Below are 24,080 nucleotides of genomic sequence, written 5' to 3' on the forward strand. Positions count from 1 at the left end.
TTTTAATGTGATTCAAAAGTTTGACCATGTTTAACTTATGAACCGACCGAAGTTGGTTGATTATATTCCAGAAATTACAGCTACCGACCAATTTTGGTCGGTAAAATCTTCTCCTGTAATAACCGACCGACTTTGGTCGGTAAATTCAACTATAAATTTTATAAAATATTTTAAATAATAATATAATTATTAAAATTTAAAAATATGGGTCCACATTACCAGATCGATGTTGGTCGGTAATCAAAAAACTGCTTTGACTAAGCAAGTCTGACCATTGCGGTCAAATATTTAACCAATATACCGACCTATTTTGGTCGGTATGTAATTTTAAAAAAATATAAAATCTTTTTTTGGTCCATTTTGGATGGTTGTTTGGTCACTTTTATTGACCGACCAACGTTGGTCGGTATTCCTTAGTGTTTGGTATTAAATTGTGTGTTGAATTGTTGAAATTCGAAAAATAAATTTACGTTTCAAAACTTAAAATTCAATTTCTGAAGTTGCATTGAAGAGATAGAACTACTTAAGATCCGATTTATCTGAAGTTGCACTAGAAAGACAGAACTTCAAATCCAATTCTAAAGTTGTATTGAAAAGATATAACTATTTAAGATCTAATTTTCTAAAATTGTATTGGAATAGAAAATCATATTAGATTCTAAAATTGTCTTAAAGAGATAGAAGAACTTTAGATTCTGATGATTAAATTTTATAATTTTTTGTGCAATGCGGGTATAACATCAATGGCAGCCCATAAAGTAGGTTTATGTGAAAACCCCCCCTTGTACTCCCAAAGAAGTACAAAAAAGGCCTTCTTTTTGTAGCCCAACTATTAGAGAAGCCCAGGCCCAGAATTGGCTTTCCTTAGGTCCTGCTGAAATCAAAGACGGAATAAATCCAAAATTCCTCCCGCCGGTGAACAACACCAACAAGCCCTATAGTCTCTGCCAACATTTTTTTAGCTTCACCTCGATCGACTCCGCGGCCTGCTTCTACTTTCCCGGTGTACCGGAAATGGTATAGCATCTGACTTTATGCACTTTGCTTTCGTTTCGCACTATTGAAAACCTAGTTCGAATCCCCCCCCCCCCCCCCCCCAAAATAGAATCCTGCTTCTACTTTCCCGGTGTACCGGAAATGGTATAGCATCTGACTTTATGCACTTTGCTTTCGTTTCGCACTATTGAAAACCTAGTTCGAATCCCCCCCCCAAATAGATATATTAAATACTAGTTGTTCTCAGTTATAAATACATAGAATCTGTTATTTTATCGCATATAATAACTTGAATTGTTGAGCATAACGATTGTTCTTTTGTTGAATATAATTTCTCAATGTCGTGAAACTGGTAAAGTAATACATACTACTTGGGGGAGAAGTAGAAACAACATTGATGAAGCTGTAATTTATACTTTTTAACATCATTAAATATTGTTAAGGCATATTGTATTTAAGTAATTAAAAGTGTGTTACCTCTAATTGCTTAAGCTTTTAGACACTGGAGTATCTAGGATTTGAACTTTATGGGTTTTAGAATCTAGGACAACGACCTCAAGTCCTAGTAACCGGGTTCTGAATTTAATTTGTGTACAAATTTAGTGAATCATTTAACACATATACAAGGTCTGAGCCAAAACTATTGAGTCTGAACTCGTATATTCAAGCCTACATCCGCCCCTGCTTGAGGGTCACACACTTCAATATAGTATCCGAATGGGCAAAGGTCCTGGGTTCAAATCACACCACTACCCAAAAAGCGGAAAAATAAAAAAAGTTCCATGTGTTTGGCCCATAAAAAAGAATTAGGCCTGCACGTAAGGGAGCGCATAAAGATAATATAAATAAGTAATTAAATGTGTGGTCTCTCTAATAGCTTAAGTTTTTAGATGAGATAGTCACAAACTTCAATAGTAATGTATAACTTTAGGTTTCATAAGAGCAGCTTGGAGAATATGACTTCCATCTTTCATTGCGTACGAGAGGATCCAGCTTAAGGAGTTCAATGAAGTTTTGGTTAAATGAGAAATTGTTTTTTTGTGATACTAGGAGCTAGAACAAATAACCATCTAGTGCAATTTTTCTTCTAACCCGCGGGATATACCGTTCTTAAAGGCATAGTTAAGGCTTGATTAGGCCCTAAAATTCTATGTAGATTTGTTTTAGTGTAGGCACCAAGGCGCTAAGCTATAAGTCTCAGTACTCATGAGGGGAACATTACCCAAAAGGTATAACTAGTAAAGTGATATATCAATTATTATGAAAACATTGTGGATGAACATACTAGTGATTAGGAGCGGAAATTAGAAATGTGGTGTGACCAAATTAATCATTAAATCTGAGTTACAAACTTCGTCTTGATAAAATGGTTTTGAACTTGATACATAGTTTTATTGAATAAAAGAACTTTGACTGACATAGTTTTGATTTAGGCTTAATACACTTTTTTTATGACTGAGAGTTGCTTTTGGAGCCAATCCTTTGGGCCAAACGTAGCTTTTGGAACTCGGGGATGATGGGCCCGCCCCTCTACCCTCCTCCGTTTAAATGCTAAATATAAATTACACCCCGACTTGCATGCAATGTCCTACATGGACTTGTGGCACATCTACTTGTCAAAATCCCATATCATCAACAACTTTGGCACTTGACTATACGTATGTGACATGAAAACGGCTAAGCTGGTTTAATGGCATGTGAATTAGGCGTTTAGGGAGTGGGGATGTGATAAAAAAAGCTCGCTTTATCTTCTTTCTTCCATTGCTCTCCTCTTTCTCCTCTCCCTCCTCTCCTCGTAAACCTCTACCCACCTCCTCTCTCTAAGAAAATCTCTTTACTTTCTCCATTCTTTGTTTCTCTATACATCGCTCACATTCAATCTCTACCCTACCTCCTCTCTCTAATTCATTCTCTTTTTATAGTACTGAACTTGGTCGTCGATGATAAGTTTCTCTCGCCTTGGAGGAAGAAGAAGAAGAGAATTTGGCAAGGCTGTACAACACTTATGAAGTCACTAAGTATGGTGTTGAATACGTTTGGAGAAATAATGTCGATTATCACAGTTTGTGGGCTTTGAGTCATCGTCATCGGAGCTGCAGTGGCCGGTGCAGTGGGTGGTTTAGAGGGTGTGAAGTAAAGAGGGTGTGAAGTAACAGGAGGTTTCTTTATTTTGTAGGGATATCTGTTTACTTTAAGAGGAGTTAGGAGGAGGACCTTGCAGTTCTATCCTCATTGGAGATAGCGTTCCGTCAATTGGGCTCGTGGGAAACCCCGTGGTGGCAAGTCTATTTGGTAGATGAATATTTGTGGATGTGTGTGGTATAAGTGGGGGTTTAAACAAGTAAATATAGCTCCACTTGAAGATGCATGGATTTGAGTTTGAACTTTGAAGTGAAGGTCAATAATAGTTCTATGCGATAAGTTGTGTGTTATCTACGTCAACACAATTGAGGAACATGTGCTATTTTAAACCCTTGTCCCTCTTTCAAATGTGTTTATTATGTGGGATTTTAACAAGTCGATGCTCTAAACTGGAACAAGTTTAAGTAGGGGACCGGTATTGCAAATGTGTGCATGTTGGAGTTTCATTTCATGTATTAGGCCTTTTACTTAATATATTTTCTCTTAATTGTAGTTTTTATTTTTTCCAACTTATCAAAATATTTTCCAAAATGTCCATATAGTTATAGGGGACCAGTTTTGCAAATGTGTGCAAGTTGGAGTTTCATTTCATGTATTAGGCCTTTTACTTAATATGTTTTCACTTAATTGTAGTTTTTGTTTTTTCTGGTTATTATTACTTGTCATTGTGGTGTGTTTTCGTCATATAGTTATTTTTCTGGTTATAATTACTTGTCATTGCTGTGTGTAAGTTTTCATGTGTGTTTGCACACACACATGCACACGCGCACACTCATATATACACACATAGTATATATTCCTTCATTTGCATATTCTTCATTAAAGCACACGTTTTATATCTTGCCACTTCTCTAGGCTGTTAACCTTTTGACAATTATGCTGGAAGAAGATTCTCTAGAGGCGCTTTTGTTGCCAGACATAATCTTACACTATCCACCTCTTATTTGATTCTCTTTTCTCAGGGGATTCCGGTTGTTGAATGTTATTGGATGCTTTTGATACTTGATGGGAACTTTTCTGTCTAATTTGCTTTTGGAAAAGGGGGCAGTATGCTTATTTTACAAGGCATGTTTAATTGTTAATTCATTCCTCTGGTCACGGACCCGTACCATTAACTTAACCTGAGGTGCATTAATCTCTGATTATCAATAAGCCTATTTACACTGCAAAAGAGATGGGGACTGGTAAAGCACCAAATATGAGAACAATGCACTGGCTGGTCTCTAAATAAAACTGAGCTGAAGGCACTCTGCAATGTCTGAGGATTATGTGTTTGTTTCAATTTCCACTAGTCCAATTGTTGAAACTTAAGCCCCTCCCATGTTAGCAGAAATTCCTTCCTCCTTTCATACCCTATCAGTAATTTGGATGCAATCATACCTTATAAGAACTTTTACTTGTTTATTTTTGTACTTGGTTCCCTCTCTGTCTCTTGCTAAGCAATTTTCGTTTTTCAGGTCATAACCCTATTGGAGTAACTACTAAAATAGAAAGAAGTTACACGAGGGATAAAAAGATTCGTTTGTTGAGAGTTATTTAGTCCGACCAGTCATGGACGAATACAAAAGAAATTTTCTCAAGCAACGCTCTAACCCCCAATTCAAGAGGAAGGGAGGCACTAAAAATGCAAAGGGGAATTATCCTGGTCATGAACGGTCATCTGAAAGTTCTCGAAGTTCAGATACTACTTATTGTATACTTTGTCAATCCAAAAAAATTGGTAGTGTAATTGGAAAAGGTGGTAGCATAATCAAAGCCCTGAGAGAGGAAACTCAAGCAAAGATTACGGTTGCTGACAGTGTGCCTGGTTCTGATGATAGACTAATACTGATCTCTAGTCCCTCTACAAAGCTAGCTAGGAGACAAAACACTGACAACAACAATGGAAATCCAGAATTAAAGGAAGAAAATGGCAGCATGGAGCCACATTGTGCAGCGCAAGATGCTCTGTTAAAAGTTCACAATAGGATTGTTGAAGAAGACTTGCATGAAGCACAAGATGAGGATAAGAATGAAATTGTAATCATCACACGTCTACTTGTTCCAAACAATTTGGTTGGATGCCTTTTAGGAAGAAAAGGCGATGTTATTCAGAAATTGCGAAGTGAGACTGGGGCAAGCATTCGTGTTCAATCTGCTGAGCATCTTCCAGTTTGTGCTATGACCACTGATGAATTGGTCCAAGTAAGTTTCATGTTCTTTTATATGGGTGCACAACTTATTTAGTTTCTTTGTTATTTTTAAGGTGAGTGAGCTTTGAAATGAGCTTTCGTTACTCGGAGAGTATGATAATGCAGAGGCGAAAGGGGAAGAGTACTGTTAAACACTTAAACTAATTGTTCATCTGTACTGATCTTAGCTCTGCATGCAGCAGTTACATTATGTTCTTGCCCTGTTGTATGTCTTTTTGGTCCTATGCTTATCTTCAAGCATCTACTAGTCTTGATTCCTTAGTCCTAGAATATCTTCTGCTTATCTTCAAGCATCTACTACCAGTCCTGATTCCTTAGTCCTAGAATGTCTTTTTATAATCCACCAATGTTTAGTTATTCAATGACTTGTAGGCTAGACCAACTGTCCAGTAGCTAATGTTTATCTGACTGCTAGTTTCCTCATATATCTTTTATCTTGAAAAACAAGGTGCCCCTTTGACAAGCTGAAAGTTTCTGTGCACTTAGTTAATGTCTACGCTCTAAATTTTGCAATTAGTAACCGTGCCAAATTTTTGTTTGTCTCTCTCTGTGTGTGTGTGTGTGTCTGTGTGTTTGTCTGTCTGTTTGGGTATCCATGCTATTTCTTGTATGAAACATCTATAGATGATTAGAGGATTTGTGATTTCGATTCTGTTATGTCTCTTGGTTTTATGGTGGTAATTACCTTTTTTAGGATACAATCATGTCCCGCACTACTTTGTTTAATGAGTATCTTATTTTAGTTATTTTTCTTGCTGATAATTTAGGAGTTACATATTAAGTGTCTCTTTTGGGCCATATCATGTCAAAAGAATTTTCAATATTGCTAGGGTTTTTCAGATATCAGGTAAACCTGCTTTGGTAAGAAAAGCCTTGTATGAAGTATCAACTCTGTTGCATCAGAATCCACGCAAAGACAAACCTCCCTCGAGTTTTCCCATGGTACATGGTGCTCAAGGTTTTCACCCCCCTGGTACTCCTGTGGAAAATATGATTCCTCCAGGAAAATCAATGTGGTCTCGAAGTAGATCTAATTTAAATGGTATGCGGCCTGTGTTAGGGGTGGGAGGGTATAGGAACCAGCTTTCTGGATTTGGTCGTCCAGATTTTGATTATGATCCTCCCCCTTGTGCTGGTGAAGCTCCAAGTGATTTCACCATGAAAATTCTGTGTTCAGCTGCGAAAATTGGTGGCGTTATAGGCAAGGGGGGCTTCAATGTAAAACAACTGCAGCAGGAAACGGGAGCAAGTATACATGTTGAGGATGTCGTACCCGAATCTGATGAAAGAGTTATTCAAGTCTCCTCTTTGGAGGTAATGTATCTCATTGAAGAATTCATAATATTAGCATCCTCATGAGCATGTCACCAAGCCATTTTTTTCCTTCCAGTCTCTGTGGGATCCCAGATCACAAACTATTGATGCCATTCTTCAACTTCAAAGTAAAACAAGTGAATTTTCTGACAAAGGAATTATCACTACAAGGCTTCTTGTTCCCTCAAATAAGGTTGGATGCATTCTTGGTCAAGGAGGACAGGTTATCAATGAGATGAGGAGAAGGACACAAGCAGATATTCGTGTTATTTCCAAGGATGATAAACCCAGATGCGCATCTGCAGATGAAGAGCTTGTGCAGGTGATTTATCTGTAGTCTGCAAGTTTAGACTAGTCACTTCCGGTTCATATATGTCCTAGTTTCAGTTTTCTTGTGCATGTCGGTACTGTTGTTTCCACTATCTTGTGAGAAATTTCAATCTCAAAATAATTGAAGTTCTATTTATTCAGATATCTGGAAGCTTTGGTGTTGCAAAAGATGCCTTGGTTGAGATTGCTTCTAGGCTTAGAGCAAGATCCCTTAGGGATGTAAATAGCAAGGCGGAATCTGCTCCTGTTAGGCCACTTTCTGGATTTGGTCCTTCAGAGGATTTCCGAAGTGGAGATCCACAACGTTCAGGTGTGATGGAAGCTGGCAGCTCTAGAAGATATGATCATTTGAAGGTATGGAAGATCATCTTGCTAATGTTGCTTCTACTGGAGTTTGTACCTTTATTTTTTTCCGAATAACTGCGGCGCTTGGACCAGTTCATACCTTCATTTCTGATTGTTTATATTTGGTGTTAGGAGTAGTGCGATATGTTTGTTGTAAACCCTTTACTAGGATCATTTACAATAGGAGAACACAAAGTCGTAGCAATATTGCACTACCATATGACCTGCAGAATGCATCATCTAATCATTTAAAGGGTGGAGATGTTGTGGTGGTATGAGGCACCGATCCTGTACTCAAAATGAATTTACTGGAATTGTACATTAGAGTGCCTATGTAGGGAAGCTTTTTAAATGTTCTTATGCCCCATTTCTGTCCGACTCTTATAAAGGAATAGATAACAACTATTGGTGTCTATTAGGGGCATCATTGATGGTAAAGTTGAATATCCTCTGTACACTAGTTCACACAATATGATGGGGTGTGGGGGTTAGACCTTATGGATCTCAATTTGGCAAAGCGTGAGATATGTGGGAGTTGGGACAGCAGGTGACCATGGATGACCATGCTGCTAAATTGATTTTGTTACCCTACCCCCACCCCAGCCTGCAAAATGCTGCTAAAAAGCTATTTCCAAGACAATTGCTGGAAAGATGCACATCGCCACTAGAATTGATTTCGGAAAGAGAGTGGCACCGCACCCAAAGAAGAGAGGAAAGGTGCTAGTTGCTAAAGAGGAGGCGTTGGATGCTTGAGAAAGGAGGTGACTGTTGCTGTAAAGAGGATGCGCCAGTCACCGGAAAGAAAGAAATAAAGAAAACAAAACACCGACCAGGTCACCAGGCAGGTGGAAGGCCTCCCACCTGTAGAGAAAGCTATTTGAGTTTCTAGAAAAATCGTATAGGCTCTAATACCATGTGAAAGACGAAGAGAAATTGAAAAGAGAATACTCTTCTTATTGAAGTGGTTCTGGGTACTACAAGGGGAGCTCCTTAAGTAAAATAAGATCAGTGATTATTCTCTGCAAACTACAATTATAGTAATTAATTTAAATATTGATAGTTTTGCTCTTTGCGATTTTGTTTGATGTGAAGCATACTGTCACTCTACTGAAACAGATCAAACTATTCAGAAAACATCTGTTGCTTTTGCTTTTAGGGTCTTGAAAACATTTTTGTATTTTGACCAAAACTAATAGCCCTATAAGGAAGGTGGTGAATTGATTGTAATTTCTTCTTGAACATATATTTGGGTTGAATGAGTGACTTGTCACACTATTCTGGGTTATGGAAACCATTTGCTGCCATGGTCTTTTCAGTTGGACCAGTTGACTAAAGAAGTGTCACATTCTCTCTGTAGGGTGCTGTTCAATATGACCATCCGAGTTATCCAGATCTTCCCATTGCCACTAGGTACTACCAGTACCCATTGCTGAATTAGTTCTTTTTTCCTTGCTTTTTCTGTTGTAGTTCATCTGATCACCATTGTGAACTCTAGATACTCAAGTATCAGTAGTCCCCTGGAGGTGAAGTTTCCAGACCATTCTTTTGGCTCTGCAAAAAGGACAGGAGGGTACAACATTAATGAGGTAAATTACTCTGCCTAGAGCTACAAAGAGGCGGTTTTGTGAGTTATTCTTTTTGTCTCGTTCTATCCATTTTATTTCCAACTAGATAGAAGACTCTTACCTTGCGTTATTCCCTCCATTGGAGTTATAATAGACCTATTGAGTGACTTGCTGGATATTTTTGTTCTAATTCCTCCTTTTCCTTTTTACGATACAGAATTATAAATCTCTCATGTTCTCCATTTTTATGTTATAATATATTTGGGACATGCTACAGATAAATAGAAAAAAATCACATGTCTTTTACATTTATTTTCATATTCCAGCTTTGATTCTTTAAAATGTTGTATGTCATATGTGTTTGATTTATCTTATGGTAGATTTATTTCTAAATAGCTTAGTTCTTTTTTTCTTTATTGTTGTCTTTTTGTATTCTGCTATATGTATTATGATCTTTATACATGCATAACAGTTGTTTGTAATGATATTCCTGTTAGTGATAATCATATTTTGATTCATGGTGTTATGTTAGAAAGCCTTGTACTCTCTACATATCAATTTATGCGATACACTTTCCTTATTAGTCCGTTCCAAAAGAGAATGGCACATTTTTATATTTGGTAACAAGTTAACTTTATACTTTTCATTTTACCCTTAATTAGAAGGTTTTTTTTTATAGCCACACAAACTGAAAGCCCCACAAAAGTTTTTATCCTTAAGCTTTTAACACCACAAGTTTCAAAAGTCTTCCTTCTTTTCTTAAACTCCGTGCTGAATCAAACTACATCACACAAATTGAAATGGAGGGAGTAACTATTACTCATAAGAGATACTCCCTCCGTCCTAATTTATTTGGCACTCTTTCTTTTTAGTCAATCCCAAAAGGAATGTCATACTTATTTAGAAACAATTTAATTTTAATTCATTTTACCCTTAATGAGATAATTTACAACCTTACAAATTTTTATTGCTTGTTTAGACCACAAGTTTAAAAAGTTCTCTTTTCTTTCTTAAACTCCGTGCCTAGTCAAATGCTGCCACATAAATTGGGACAGATAGAGTAACATATTTGTTGTCTTTAAAATTTTTTATTATGATAGAGTTTTATTCCATTGTATTCAGCTCTACTACAATACACAAACCAGACCAAGCTTATCTTAACCCTTTTTGCATGCCTTAATGAGTTGGATGTATGAGAAGATAATTTTGATGATTAGTTTGAACTTTGAACAAAATTGATGCAACCCTTCGTGTTTTTGGCTAGTGACGCTGACAAGCTAGCTACTACTAATATTGTCATGTTTTTCCTAGAACATTTCCACTAGTGTTTGTAGTTTTTTGCTAGACTTGGTATTTTGAGCATTCTAAGTGATGCTTCTGTAGTTGTATAATGACTTTAGTCTTTTGTTTTAATATATTATACTGTAATCATTAAACGTCTTTCTGGTTTAGCTATCCATTATGTAATCAACTGTATTACTAAATTTTACATAATCAATTGTCATATTCTCTTCCCTATACAAATATTGTTTGGTATAGACTATAATTTTGTAGAAGCAGTTGTTTACGACTATTACGTACCTGATATAGTCATTACACAATCATAGGAGCATCTCTTAGGATGCTCAGATTACCAAGTCTTAGCCAAAATATTGCAAACACTAGACAAAACATTTCTAGGAAAACTTGTTCCTGCTTTATTTGCCATTAACGAAGCAATAACAAAATAAAGTGGAACTGAGCTCATGACAATATTAATATTAGCTAGCTTGGCCTCTTCACTAGCCAAAAACACGGAGGATTGCATCATTTGTTTTTCAAACTAATCATCTTAATTATCTTCTCATGCATCTAGAGATGATCTAATTATTGTTGTTTCAACATATGTTATACATTAAGCACAAGTTATGTTCACGTCTCTAATGCCATGTACAAGAACTTTGGGAATTAAACGATTTCGACCTGTAGAATTGCGAAGCCTAGTTTGAGGTACTTTGTGTAAATTGCCTGGACCAAGCATCCTGCTAAGAGCTTCTCGGCGTATTTGTACCCAGCTACAATCTATTCCCTTAGGCCCAAGGGCCCCTCGACATATCATCCATATGGCTAAACCATATGGTCGGTTCAGTAATCTCTGCAACACCTTTGCTCCTTTTATGTAGTTACCCAACTTTAGTAATAATATTTCATAGTTATAGTTAGCCTGGTCAAGACCGGAAACATGAGCAACTTCTTTCAAGGTGCTTATCCTCTCATTGTTATCCCGGTAAAAAAAAGCTATGTATATTAATCAATACCATACTTAAATTCTGCTCTACTCAACTTTTCAAGAAAGCAAATTCATCGGTATCATTATGTGGTAATTTGGCTAGGTTTCTTTCTAAATTAAGAAAGTGCTAAAAAGATTTTGAAAACACAATGCCTCAAAATTCCTTACCGCTGCATTTATACGACTCAATCCGATCATGAGTAATTCACATATATGGTAGGCCAATAAATAAAAAGAAAAAACACGTCTACAGAATTTGCTTTAAAAATAATTCACTAAGAGAACATTACACTGTAGGAATATTTGACAGATCCATGTCCGTACTCATGTTTTATCCATTTCAGCATCATAAAATAGATGATGAATATTTCAGTCTATTGCTTCTTTAAGTCTAGAACTTGTAAAGTGCAATAAGGCGTAAACTAGAAAATGAGTAGGTAAGTTTAAATTGATGTATTTATGAAAGGTAAGACCTATTGCTTCTTTAGATTTATTTCTTTATGCCATTCCTTACACTATGACCCATAAGCTCATTGTTCATCTTGATTTTCTTATGTATTGTGTTTACGTCATTGATTAATAGCATTTCTTTATATTTAATGTTGTTAGTGTGCCTCTTATAACGGCCTTGGTTGATGCATCCACCTTCAGGAGTCGATGGATCAACGAAGGAAAATCACGTGAATGAGCTTAATATCTTTAGTTGACGCCCTAGGATGTCGCTAATAGTAGTGCTGAAAATCTGGTTGAGAAAGTATACTCTCATGATGTGAGACTTAACCGGAGCTGGGTTTCTAGCCATAATTAATTTACTTATTAACGCATGCAAAGATGGTTAAGATGAGCTTGGTTTGATTTATTATGATTGAGTTGAATGTATATGAGTTAGTATGAACAATTACCCAAATAAGAAAAATACTTAAAATGTATAGTTAATATAATAAGTCTTTTATAGAGCATAGAATAAATATCCATCAATCTTTAACATTTACATAAACTGAAAATCTTGGCATATGCATTTCCCAAGGAGATGTAAACATGAGGTTTCAGGATATTAGAGACTAACAAAGCATTGTTGGAAGGAAAAGAGATGGGAGGGCACTTTTGGGGAGAAAGCTCATAAGGGAGGAATTGGAAGGACAAAAATTAACTGAGTGATATTCTTCCTAATGCACCTTGAAGATAAAAGTTGAGGAACAAAAAATTCGTACTCCGTTTCAATTTATATGAGGTAGGTTGATTTTGCATGGAGTTTAAGGAAAAAAAAGATTTTTGAATCTTGTGGTCCTAAAAGCTTTGTGGGGCTATGATATTTGTGTGGCTGTAAAAGCTTCTCATTAAGGGAAAAATGGGTAAAAATAAAAAGTTTAATGTTAAATTGTTTCCAAATATAGAAATGTATCATTCTTTTTGAAACAGATTAGTAAGTAAAGTGTGTCATATAAATTGAAACGGAGGGAGTAATATATAACTTCAAGGAATGGGAACTCAACGATTGAGTAGTCAGTCATTACCAAGCAATTTTGTGAGGAGGAGAATTAGAGGCCAACCTTGGATAAAGTAACATGAGGATTAGTAGGGATGAAAGCGTAGCATTTGATAGACCTTTGATAAAGAAAAGAGTTGATGGAGGGACTAGCGAGGGCAATAAGGTTCTGGGTTGTTATGGGTTTATGTTGGTCTTCTTCCTTTGTTTCTGGGAATTAATGGAGAATGATGTGATAGGACGCGCTCATTATTTTTTATGTATGGTACTTTTGAGAAAGGTTATACGCATTTCAGTTTGCCCATTTGGAAGATTGGGGCCAAGGATATAAAGAGTCTTTGTATCCATTATTTTCATGAATGGTACTTTTTAGAAGAGTTTTAGCTCATTTTCATTTTGCTCTATTGGAAGAATGGGGCCAAAGAGTTATAAAGAGTCTTGCTCTGTTAGTTTGGTAGAGAATGTCTATAAAATATTGTTGCTTTTAAAAAATTTTGATTTAAAATATCCATTTGCATTTGCTTATAAAGTAAGTACCCTCAGGAATGTGCATGGCGGTTCAAGCATTTTTACCTTCTGAATCTCAGGGGCTCCTAAGTATTATGGCAGGGTTTGTTCTCATATCTCCAGTAATAACCTTGTTTACATAGTATTGTCTACTTGTATCTACATTCATACTCATATGTTCGTCTTTCCTTGTATACTTGTTGTTAGAGATAGCTATGTAAATGTTAGAGATAGCTATGTAATTGTCCCACATTGGAATAGGAGTAGTATCCCCTTTGTATAGAGTAGCTATAAATAGCACCTCTTGTATTGCATCACACACAATATCAATATATCATATTTTCTCCTGTGCCTTCTCACATGGTATCAGAGCTATCGTGAGAGATTTATCGCTGTGCATAAATTCCAGCGATTCCGGGAAGTAAAATCAGTCACCGGAACCCTTTTTTCCGGCGACTTTCAAAGTTGTTTTGCGTCTGCTTTGTCTCGGTCAGTGTTGTGCACAAAATCCAACACTACCACAAGAGTAGTCACTGTCCGGCGACCAAATCCCAGTGAAAATCTCCGGCGGTACTGTAGCTGTCTAAAGAAAATTTTCCGGCGAAGTTCCAACGTTGCGTGGGCCATCTTCCGGCCATTTTTTGGCGACGACTCTTCAGGACAGATTGTTTCCCTTGCAATTCCGAGCCTACCCATCCAGGTTACACCAAATTCCGACCATTTTTTTTATTTTTCCGACGTGAATAGTGATTTCAAAAAGTTGACTTCCGGCCATTTTTTGAAAAAGTTCCTTCAGAACAGTTGGGTCTTCTGGTAATTCCGATCCTACCCCTACTGTTTTTATTTCATTCCGACCACTTTGAATATTTTCCGGCTGCAACAGTAACTTTCCAACTGCTACAGTAGTTTACTATTCTAGTTCAGTGTTCCTTACTCTATTTTCAGTGTATTACAGTTGATTATTTCTCTTATTTGGTAATAATTTACAAGATGTCTTTGGGAATTGATGTTTTTGGGTCTAAAAGCATGAGTTCTGGAAACTCTAATGTTATGATTACCTCGGAACCTTTAATGGGAGGTTCAAACTACTTAGCTTGGGCTTCATCTGTCGAGTTGTGGTGTAAAGGTCAAGGTGTGCAAGATCATCTGATTAAACAGTCTAGCGAAGGAGATGAAAAGGCGATAGCGCTTTGGGCAAAAATTGATGCTCAATTATGTAGCATCTTGTGGCGTTCTATTGATTCTAAGTTGATGCCTTTGTTTCAGCCATTCCAGACATGTTATTTGGTTTGGGCAAAGGCTCGTACGTTATACACTAATGATATATCTCGCTTCTATGATGTGATATCACGGATGACAAACTTAAAGAAGCAAGAATTAGATATGTCTACTTACTTGGGTCAGGTACAGACAGTCATGGAGGAATTTGAGACATTGATGTCAGTTTCTGCTAGTGTGTCAAAACAACAAGAGCAGCGACAGAAAATGTTTCTAGTTCTTACACTCGCTGGACTTCCTCATGATCTTGATTCAGTACGAGACCAGATTTTGGCGAGTCCGACTATTCCTACAGTTGATGAATTATTCTCTCGATTACTTCGCCTTGCTGCAGCACCAAGTCACCCAGTGATTTCATCACATATACTTGATTCCTCTGTTCTTGCATCCCAGACAGTGGATGTTCGGGCATCTCAAGCTATGGAGAATAGACGAGGAGGCGGTCGTTTTGGGAGATCTAGACCCAAGTGTTCTTATTGTCACAAACTTGGACACACTCGCGAAATGTGTTATTCCTTAAATGGCCATCCACCCAAAAATGCCTACGTTGCTCAGAGCGAGACTACAGGTAACCAGGGCTTTTCTGTATCTAAAGAAGAATATAATGAGCTCCTTCAGTATCGAGCAAGTAAGCAAACATCTCCACAAGTAGCCTCAGTTGCCCAGACTGACACTCCTATTGCTGGTAATTCTTTTGCTTGTGTTTCCCAGTCTAGTACTCTTGGACCATGGGTCATGGACTCAGGCGCTTCTGATCATATCTCTGGTAATAAATCACTTTTGTCGAATATTGTATATTCACAGTCTCTTCCTACTGTTACTTTAGCCAATGGATGTCAAACTAAGGCACAAGGAGTTGGACAAGCCAACCCATTGTCTTCTATCACCCTAGATTCCGTTCTTTATGTTCCTGGTTGTCCTTTTAGTCTTGCATCTGTTAGTCGTTTGACTCGTGCCCTCAATTGTGGTATATATTTTATTGATGATTCTTTTATTATGCAGGACCGCAGTACGGGACGGACAATTGGTACAGGTCGTGAATCAGAAGGTCTTTACTACCTTAACTCGCTCAGTCCTTCCACAACATGTCTAGTTACAGATCCTCCAGATCTAATCCACAGACGTTTAGGACATCCGAGTTTATCCAAACTTCAAAAGATGGTGCCTAGTTTATCCAGTTTGTCTAGATTAGATTGTGAGTCGTGTCAGCTTGGGAAACATACCCGAGCTTCCTTTACGCGTAGTGTTGAGAGTCATGCAGAGTCTGTTTTCTCCTTGGTTCATTCTGATATATGGGGTCCTAGTAGAGTCAGTTCAACCTTGGGATTTCGTTATTTTGTTAGCTTTATTGATGATTACTCAAGATGTACTTGGCTTTTCTTAATGAAAGATCGTTCTGAGTTATTCTCTATATTCCAGAGTTTTTGTGCTGAAATCAAAAACCAATTTGGTGTCTCTATCCGCATTTTTCGCAGTGATAATGCCTTAGAATATGTATCTTCTCAGTTTCAGCAGTTTATGTCTTCTCATGGAATTATTCATCAGACATCTTGTCCTTATACCCCTCAGCAAAATGGGGTTGCAGAAAGAAAGAATATGCACCTTATTGAGACTGCTCGCACACTTCTAATTGAGTCTCGTGTTCCGCTGCGTTTTTGGGGCGATGCAGTTCTCACAGCTTGTTATTTGATTAATAGGATGCCTTCATCTCCCATCAAGGGTCAGATTCCACATTCAATATTGTTTCCCCAGTCAGCCTTATACCCTCTTCCACCTCGGGTTTTTGGGAGCACATGTTTTGTTCATAACTTAGCCCCGGGGAAAGATAAGTTAGCTCCTCGTGCTCTCAAGTGTGTCTTCCTTGGTTATTCTCGTGTTCAGAAGGGATATCGTTGTTATTCACCTGATCTTCATAGGTACCTTATGTCAGCTGACGTCACATTTTTCGAGTCTAAACCTTTCTTCACAACTGATGTCACTTCTACTGACCACCATGACATATCTGAGGTCTTACCTATACCGACTTTTGAGGAGTTTAGTAATCCTCATCCACCTTCAACCACAGAGGTTTCACCCATACCAACTTTTGAGGAGTCCAGTGTTATCCCTCCTAGTTCCCCAGCCACAGGAACACCACTCTTGACTTATCATCGTCGTTCGCGCCCTACATCAGGCCCATCTGGTTCTCGTCCTGCACCTGACACGGCTCCTACTGCGGATCCTGCTCCTAGTACACCGATTGCACTTCGAAAAGGTATACGGACCACACTAAACCCTAATCCTCATTATGTTGGTTTGAGTTATCATCGTCTGTCATCTCCCCATTATGCTTTTATATCTTCCTTGTCCTCGGTTTCCATCCCTAAGTCTACAGGTGAAGCATTGTCTCATCCAGGATGGCGACAGACTATGAGTGACGAGATGTCTGCTTTACATACAAGTGGTACATGGGAGCTTGTTCCTCTTCCTTCAGGTAAATCTACCGTTGGTTGTCGTTGGGTTTATGCAGTCAAAGTTGGTCCCGATGGCCAGATTGATCGACTTAAGGCACGTCTTGTTGCCAAAGGATACACTCAAATATTTCGGCTAGATTATAGTGATACCTTCTCTCCAGTGGCTAAAGTGGCATCAGTTCGCCTTTTTCTATCGATGGCTGCAGTTCGTCATTGGCCCCTCTATCAGTTGGACATTAAGAATGCCTTTCTTCATGGTGATCTTGAGGATGAGGTTTATATGGAGCAACCACCTGGTTTTATTGCTCAGGGGAGTCTCGTGGCCTTGTATGTCGCTTGCGTCGGTCACTTTATGGTCTAAAGCAGTCTCCTCGAGCCTGGTTTGGTAAGTTTAGCACGGTTATCCAGGAGTTTGGCATGACTCGTAGTGAAGCTGATCACTCTGTGTTTTATTGCCACTCTGCTTCAAGTCTATGTATTTATCTGGTAGTCTATGTTGATGATATTGTTATTACGGGCAATGATCAGGATGATATTACTAATCTGAAGCAACATCTCTTCCAACACTTTCAAACTAAGGATCTAGGCAGATTGAAGTACTTTCTAGGAATTGAGGTTGCTCAATCTAGCTCAGGTATTGTTATTTCTCAAAGGAAATATGTGTTAGACATTCTTGAGGAAACAGGGATGACAGGTTGCAGACTTGTTGACACGCCGATGGATCCGAATTCTAAACTTCTGCTTGGACAGGGGAGCCGCTTAGCGATCCTGCAAGCTATAGGCGGCTGGTTGGTAAATTAAATTATCTCACAGTGACTAGGCCCGACATTTCTTATCCTGTGAGTGTTGTAAGTCAGTTTATGAATTCTCCCTGTGATAGTCATTGGGATGCAGTTGTCCGCATTATCCGGTATATAAAATCGGCTCCAGGTAAAGGATTACTGTTTGAGGATCGAGGTCATGAGCAGATCGTTGGGTACTCGGATGCTGATTGGGCAGGATCACCTTCTGATAGACGTTCTACGTCTGGATATTGTGTTTTAGTAGGAGGAAATTTGGTATCCTGGAAAAGTAAGAAACAGAATGTAGTTGCTCGGTCTAGTGTAGAAGCAGAATACCGAGCAATGGCTATGGCAACATGTGAACTAGTCTGGACCAAACAATTGCTCAAGGAGTTGAAATTTGGTGAAATCAGTCGGATGGAACTTGTGTGCGATAATCAAGCTGCACTTCATATTGCATCAAATCCGGTGTTTCATGAGAGAACTAAACACATTGAGATTGATTGTCACTTCGTCAGAGAAAAGATACTCTCAGGAGATATTACTACGAAGTTTGTGAGATCGAATGATCAACTTGCAGATATTTTCATCAAGTCCCTCACTAGTCCTCGCATTGATTATATATGTAACAAGCTCGGTACATATGATTTATATGCTCCGGCTTGAGGGGAGTGTTAGAGATAGCTATGTAAATGTTAGAGATAGCTATGTAATTGTCCCACATTGGAATAGGAGTAGTATCCCCTTTGTATAGAGTAACTATAAATAGCACCTCTTGTATTGCATCACACACAATATCAATATATCATATTTTCTCCCGTGCCTTCTCACACTTACATTTTTCGATCCACAAACTTATGGTCCACCAACTTGTGAGACAAAAAGAAGCCTCACACATTTAGTGTCAGTTGTGTGAGGCACAAAATAATTTTTTCATACTTATCACCATTGCACCCTAGGATATGACCTAGTGGTTAATGAAGCTGGAATGAACCATGGTAGACCAGAGTTCAAATCCTAACCGAGCGAAGAAAAAATGGTTAAGTAATTTCTTCCCATTTGTCTGTGTCTTAGTAGATAGAATTATACGTTACCTATGTTTTTAAGAAGTAGCAGATACAGTGTGATTTAGTGAAGGTGCACGCAGGTGCCTAGATATCACCATTACTAAATAAAAAGTAAAAAATGACATTGTTGAAATTAATCCTTTTCAAAACATGCCCAAAGGATGATGAAAGAATTTTTGTGGAGTGGGAAGAAAGGAAGAAAAAGTACCACTTGGTAGATTGGAAAAAAATTAACATTTGTAGCAATGGTTAGGGGCAAGAGATACAAACATTGTCCATATTTCAATAGGACATCTTTACAGGAATAGTTGGGGAAATTTGAACATAAGAGAACATATTATTGCAGATAGTGATGACGACTAAATGTGGGAGGTCGGATGAAGGTTTGTTTTTGGGAAGGTAAGAACTACATATGAATTGAACTTGAGGAAATGGATCATGACGGAAACGGAAATTTTCACAAGATGTGTTGCTTTAAACATCAATAACGGCACCAAGATATATTTTTTGGCGGGAGTAACGCTGTGAGGGACAATTTTATTGGAGGCCTTTCCACGGGGTGTGCTTTGGTGTATGGAAAGAGGCGATAGTGGCATGATTATTCATATCTCTGTATATTTCAATTTATCAACTGCTTTTAAAGGATTTAAAAACAAAAGTATGTGCTTTAGAAAATATATAATGCCTAGGATACCATTTATCGAACCATGAATGAAGTAAAGCAAGAGAGAGCATATTGGGTAGTGATGTGAGGTCCCAATTCTTGACGGGTGGGGACACCAAAGGCGTCTGCCCTCCCATCCCTGCTATCCTTTTTTGAATAAGGAAAGCCTAGGTCATGTCTTTAAAAGATTTACTTTCTTCTCTTTCTAAGCAATTTGGATAAATAATTTGACCTTCACAATATTTTTAGGTAACTAAGTTTAGGATTTTGCTTGCAAGTTTAGTTTGTTTGGTGCATTTTCTTTTTCCTCTTGAAGATAAATATTTTTAAAATTTATTACTTCAGTAAATACTTTATTACATCACAACCAGTTTCTCTTTTGACAGTCAATCTTTTTAACTATTTGGTTATCTTTTTTCTTGACAGGAGGGGATTTTTTTGAGGGGTAGGGGGTGGGGAAATAAAGTTTTTCTGTTGTACCTGCATCAATTTTGATATGGTATGCCCTATCACTAGGGGAGGGCATAGTTTAGGCAAAACCCTAAGGGGTCGTTTGGTAGGATGCATTAGATAAGTTAATGCATGCATTGGTTTTGTGTATTAATAATACATTGTTTGGTAGACATTTTGAACCTATGCATTAGTTATGCAGGCATTAGTTATACATCCTATTTGGTATTATCCTATGCATAACTGATGCATAGAAAACAATGGTATTAGCAATGCAATGAGTTTTAATGCATGCATTAGCTTAGTTAAAGACAAAATTGTCCTTCAAAATTTATGCTTGATTAAAATATGCTAGTTAGTATATTAATGCAAGTTCAAAATAATCCAAATAGTGAGAAATAAAATTATATCCCTAGTAAATAAATAATTACTTAGCATATTTCCTTTTTTATAAATAAATATTTAATTTTATTTTACAATATAGGTAGACAAATAAAACAATTTTTTTAAACTTTTTCATATAAAAACATTTCTCAACATATGTTTCTTTTAAAAAGTTAGAGTGGACTAGTTTTGAGGGCATTTTTGTAAACAAACAATTCTTTTAGAAATTGTGCAATACTTTAATACATCATACCAAACAATGGATAAGAAATATGTCAGCATAATTAATACCAGCATTACTAATACACCCTATTCAGCATTATTCTTATGCACCCTACCAAACGACCCCTAAATCTATAATTCTATAACGTCTCCGCTGGACGTTGCTAGAGCTTTTGATTTGGTGATAGCAAACTCGAGTTTCCCGAAAAAGATGGAGCACTTGGCCACCTTCCGGAGTTTGATGGTTGAGACTCAGATTGATTATCTACTCTGCGGGAAGTCCGATAGATGTCTTTGTACGGATTGCAAGGTCATCCCGAGTAAGAACCTCTCGACCCTTCATAGGGTCCTGGTCATGGACGTACTGACGCGCCACATCCAAGGGGATGTGCCGTGGTGCATGCTATTTGAAGATGATATTGTATTGATTGACGAGACGCGTGCGGTGTGAACACGAAGTTAGAGGTATGGAGGCAGACCCTGGAGTCTATAGGTTTCAATTTGAGTAGGACCAAGACATGATACTTGGAGTGTAAGTTCGTGGTGAGACTCAGGGAGGGGAAAAGGAGGTGAGGCTGGTCTCGCAGGTCATCTCTAGGAGAGGAAGTTTTAAGTACCTTGAGTCTATTATTCAGGGAGATGAGGAGATTGATGAAGATGTCACACGTCGTATTGGGGCGGGATGGATGAAATAAAGACTTGCTTTCGATGTTTTGTGTGATAAGAAGGTGCCATCGAAACTTAAAGGTAAGGTGGTGGTCATGCCGACTATGTTGTATGGGGCTTAGTGTTGGCCAGTCAAGATCACTTATGTCCGGAAGATGAAGGTAGCAGAGCTGAGGATGTTGAGATGGATGTGCGGGCACATCAGGTTAAATAGGATTAGGAATGAGGTTATTCGCAACAAGGTGGATGTGATCCCTATTGAGGGCAAGATGGGGGAAGCGCGACTTAGATGGTTTGGTCATGTGAGGAGGAGGAGCACAGACGCCCCGGTGAGGAGGGGTGAGAGATTGACATTGGAGGGCCTATGAGGAGGTAGAGGCAGGCCAAAGAAAAAGTAGGGAGAGGTGATTAGGCAAGACATGGTGCAACTTCAGCTGACTGAAGACATGACCCTTGATAGGAAGGTGTGCCGAGGATTAGGGTAGTATGGTAGGTAGTCTAGAGTATTCATACTAGTAGCATTGGCACGCAGTCTTGCTGTCTGTTGGTAGTGGGTTTTTATGACTAGCCGTTGTTTTCTTTCATTGTTGATTGCCCTACTATCTTGTTTTTATTCTACTTTTATATGACTTTTTGGTGCTGTCCCTTGTCTATGTTTTCATTAATGTGGTGTTTATGCTTTCCTGAGCCGGGGGTCTATTGGAAACAACTTTTCTATCCTCACAAGGTAGGGTAAGGTCTGCGTACACACTGCCCTCCCCAGACCCACGGTGTGGGATAATATTGTTGTTGTTGTGAATAGCTAAAGTGCACCACTTTTGTTGGTCGCACATACTTTTTGGTCACTCCAAAAAGTGGAGCACTCCCAATCTATTAAGGCTTGTTTGGTAGGAGGGATAAGGGATCATTAATCCCGGTATTAAATTTAAGAAGAGTTTATCTCATGTTTGGTTGGGATAAAATTGTGGTATAATTATTCCCGAATAATTATCCCGGGATTGTAGTATTTTTTATCCCCATAGAAGGGTGAAATAACTAATCACAGAATAATTAATCCTGGGATAATTTCTTTCCAACCATACGACCCCTTAGCGACTCATTTGCTGCTATTGTAAACAAATTCAAGCTGATCATTGGCATATTTCAAAGGTTTCATGGTTGAACGGGCATTTAATGCCTAAAATCCTAATGATATATTACTTTATTTTTATTTTTCTTATTGTAATACTTTTCCTTATATCAAGGGTTTGCATTTGTACCTTTTTTTAAGAATTGTGGTATCCGGGTTTCGCTTGCGCTCACCTCGACTAATTTCATGGGATATCTGACCTTCTGCCAACAACAAGTACCAGGTAACTCTATCCACCAAGGCTTGGATAGATGGAAAGAAATCACCTAGTGTTTTTGCGTCCACTAGGATTTGAACCTGAGATCTCATGATTCTCACCCACTTCCTTAACCACTAGGTCATACCTTTGGGTGGTTTGCATTTGTACTTACAGTTATCAGTGAGGAATTATTAAGGCACTGAAAATCCAAAATAACCAATCCGAATAATTTGAAGCCGTACTTTAAAGCATCAAATGAATCTGAGCTTATGTGGTTTGGATTTGGATTTTAATTTCTTAAATCCGAAAATTAAAAATCAAAAACTGAAGTTTTCATAATCCAATCCGACCCACCCTACCCATCACTCCTCCTAAAACCCTTGCCAAGGAGAACTGACTTTTGTCCACTTTGCTACCTTAGCAGCTCTAACAGCCAACATCAAGGTTAGAGGTAGAGGATCCTTTCACTTGGTTATTTCCCACTTGTCAAAAAATATCTTGCATTCTACTATGCATTTCCAATAAAGTTTCAGTAGAAAGGCTATAAAGTGGGTTACGTGTTAAATTATTGAAAGAGAATTAACAGGGGTATAAAGACACAAGAACTTAAAATCACAAGTTATTATTCATACCGATTAATCCACATCGATGGAAGTGGATTGTTTATTGAGGAGATGTTGTTCCACATCGATTAATCACATGAGATATTTCCACTTCATGTGGTTCTTACTGCTAATTATCCTTGCTATAAATCACAGGTTGCTGGAAGTAGGGCAAGATTTCAGGATCCTCGTTCTATCAATCCTGGATTTATTGATGATATTCGGGGGACTTCGGATTATACGAATGCTGGGCACAATGTTTTTCCTGGGTCTTCAGGGAATTTGAATGCAGGCCGCCCTACTTTTCAAGGATACGAGTCTCCTGCTGGACAGAGCAGCAATATTCAGCAAGGCGCTTACCACCAGAGTTATCCTGCTCAACAAAGTGCCTATCAAAGTTCTACAGCTAAAAGTGGCTACCCTAGTGGTAGTCCTTCCCAATTGCCTTACCAAAACTATAATCCTCATCAAGCTCCATATCAGAGCATGAACTCACAGCAGCAGCAGCAGCAGTATCAGCAGCCGCCGTCATACCAGAACATGACTGCACAAGGTTCCTACCATTATTGATGCTAGATACTAAGTTCCGCAAAATACTTATGGCAGGTTTTAGTCACTCTTGTACCCTAATTTAATCTCATGTTGTGCTATACTTGTTTCTGAAAGTGTTACTAAAAGTAATTTAACTGCTTGCATTCTATGGAACTTTACCCCACCCCCTAGTGCATTGGTTGAGTAGCGTATTATGGTTGGAGAGGTTAAGTAGTTAAATGTTAGGCAAATTTTCAGAGATCTCGCGTCAGTTTTCCTCTGTAACATTTAACTTGTGGCTTACGTTAATACACTTAACTCCCTTATTCAGATTTCTTTTTAATGAGATTGTTACTCTTTAGAATTTGTTTATTCTACATATATAAATCGATTGATTTGCCTTGCTGTTTAAAATATATTGATTCTACATAGACATACAAGCACATTCAAGTTGTTCTCCTTTGAGTAGGAGTACAAGCTATTCTGAACATTTCTTTATCTTACCTC

The 24,080-nt window shown here is 38.1% G+C and overlaps 1 protein-coding gene across 4 annotated transcripts; it reads left to right on the top strand.

Moving 5' to 3' along the window:
* Window positions 1–834: 834 nt before the first annotated feature.
* On the top strand, window positions 835–23,934 carry LOC107759303 (KH domain-containing protein At4g18375). Of its 4 annotated transcripts, none has more exons than XM_075241501.1 (9): window positions 878–1,017; window positions 4,101–4,203; window positions 4,596–5,322; window positions 6,171–6,644; window positions 6,721–6,966; window positions 7,116–7,328; window positions 8,677–8,729; window positions 8,815–8,905; window positions 23,199–23,934. In XM_075241501.1, the coding sequence occupies exons 3-9, from the start codon at window positions 4,690–4,692 to the stop codon at window positions 23,610–23,612; spliced, it is 2,124 nt and encodes a 707-aa protein (XP_075097602.1). In that variant the 5' UTR covers window positions 878–1,017; window positions 4,101–4,203; window positions 4,596–4,689; the 3' UTR covers window positions 23,613–23,934. The 4 variants fall into 4 exon arrangements, with proteins under 4 accessions (XP_075097600.1, XP_075097602.1, XP_075097603.1 ...); XM_075241502.1 differs by lacking the exon at window positions 878–1,017 and adding an exon at window positions 1,109–1,140; XM_075241499.1 differs by lacking the exon at window positions 4,101–4,203 and having other exon boundaries at window positions 835–1,017.
* Window positions 23,935–24,080: the final 146 nt, after the last annotated feature.

Source organism: Nicotiana tabacum, chromosome 21 (assembly GCF_000715075.1).
Source record: "Nicotiana tabacum cultivar K326 chromosome 21, ASM71507v2, whole genome shotgun sequence".
Classification (NCBI taxonomy): Eukaryota; Viridiplantae; Streptophyta; class Magnoliopsida; order Solanales; family Solanaceae; genus Nicotiana; species Nicotiana tabacum.

Excerpts from the sequence above, each read along its gene's own strand:
- LOC107759303 (XM_075241499.1), top strand. The coding sequence starts at position 4,690 with ATGGACGAATACAAAAGAAATTTTCTCAAGCAACGCTCTAACCCCCAA. Across the intron at positions 5,323-6,170 it reads CCACTGATGAATTGGTCCAA|ATATCAGGTAAACCTGCTTT; the intron begins GTAAGTTTCATG and ends AGGGTTTTTCAG. Across the intron at positions 8,730-8,814 it reads GATCTTCCCATTGCCACTAG|ATACTCAAGTATCAGTAGTC; the intron begins GTACTACCAGTA and ends TGTGAACTCTAG.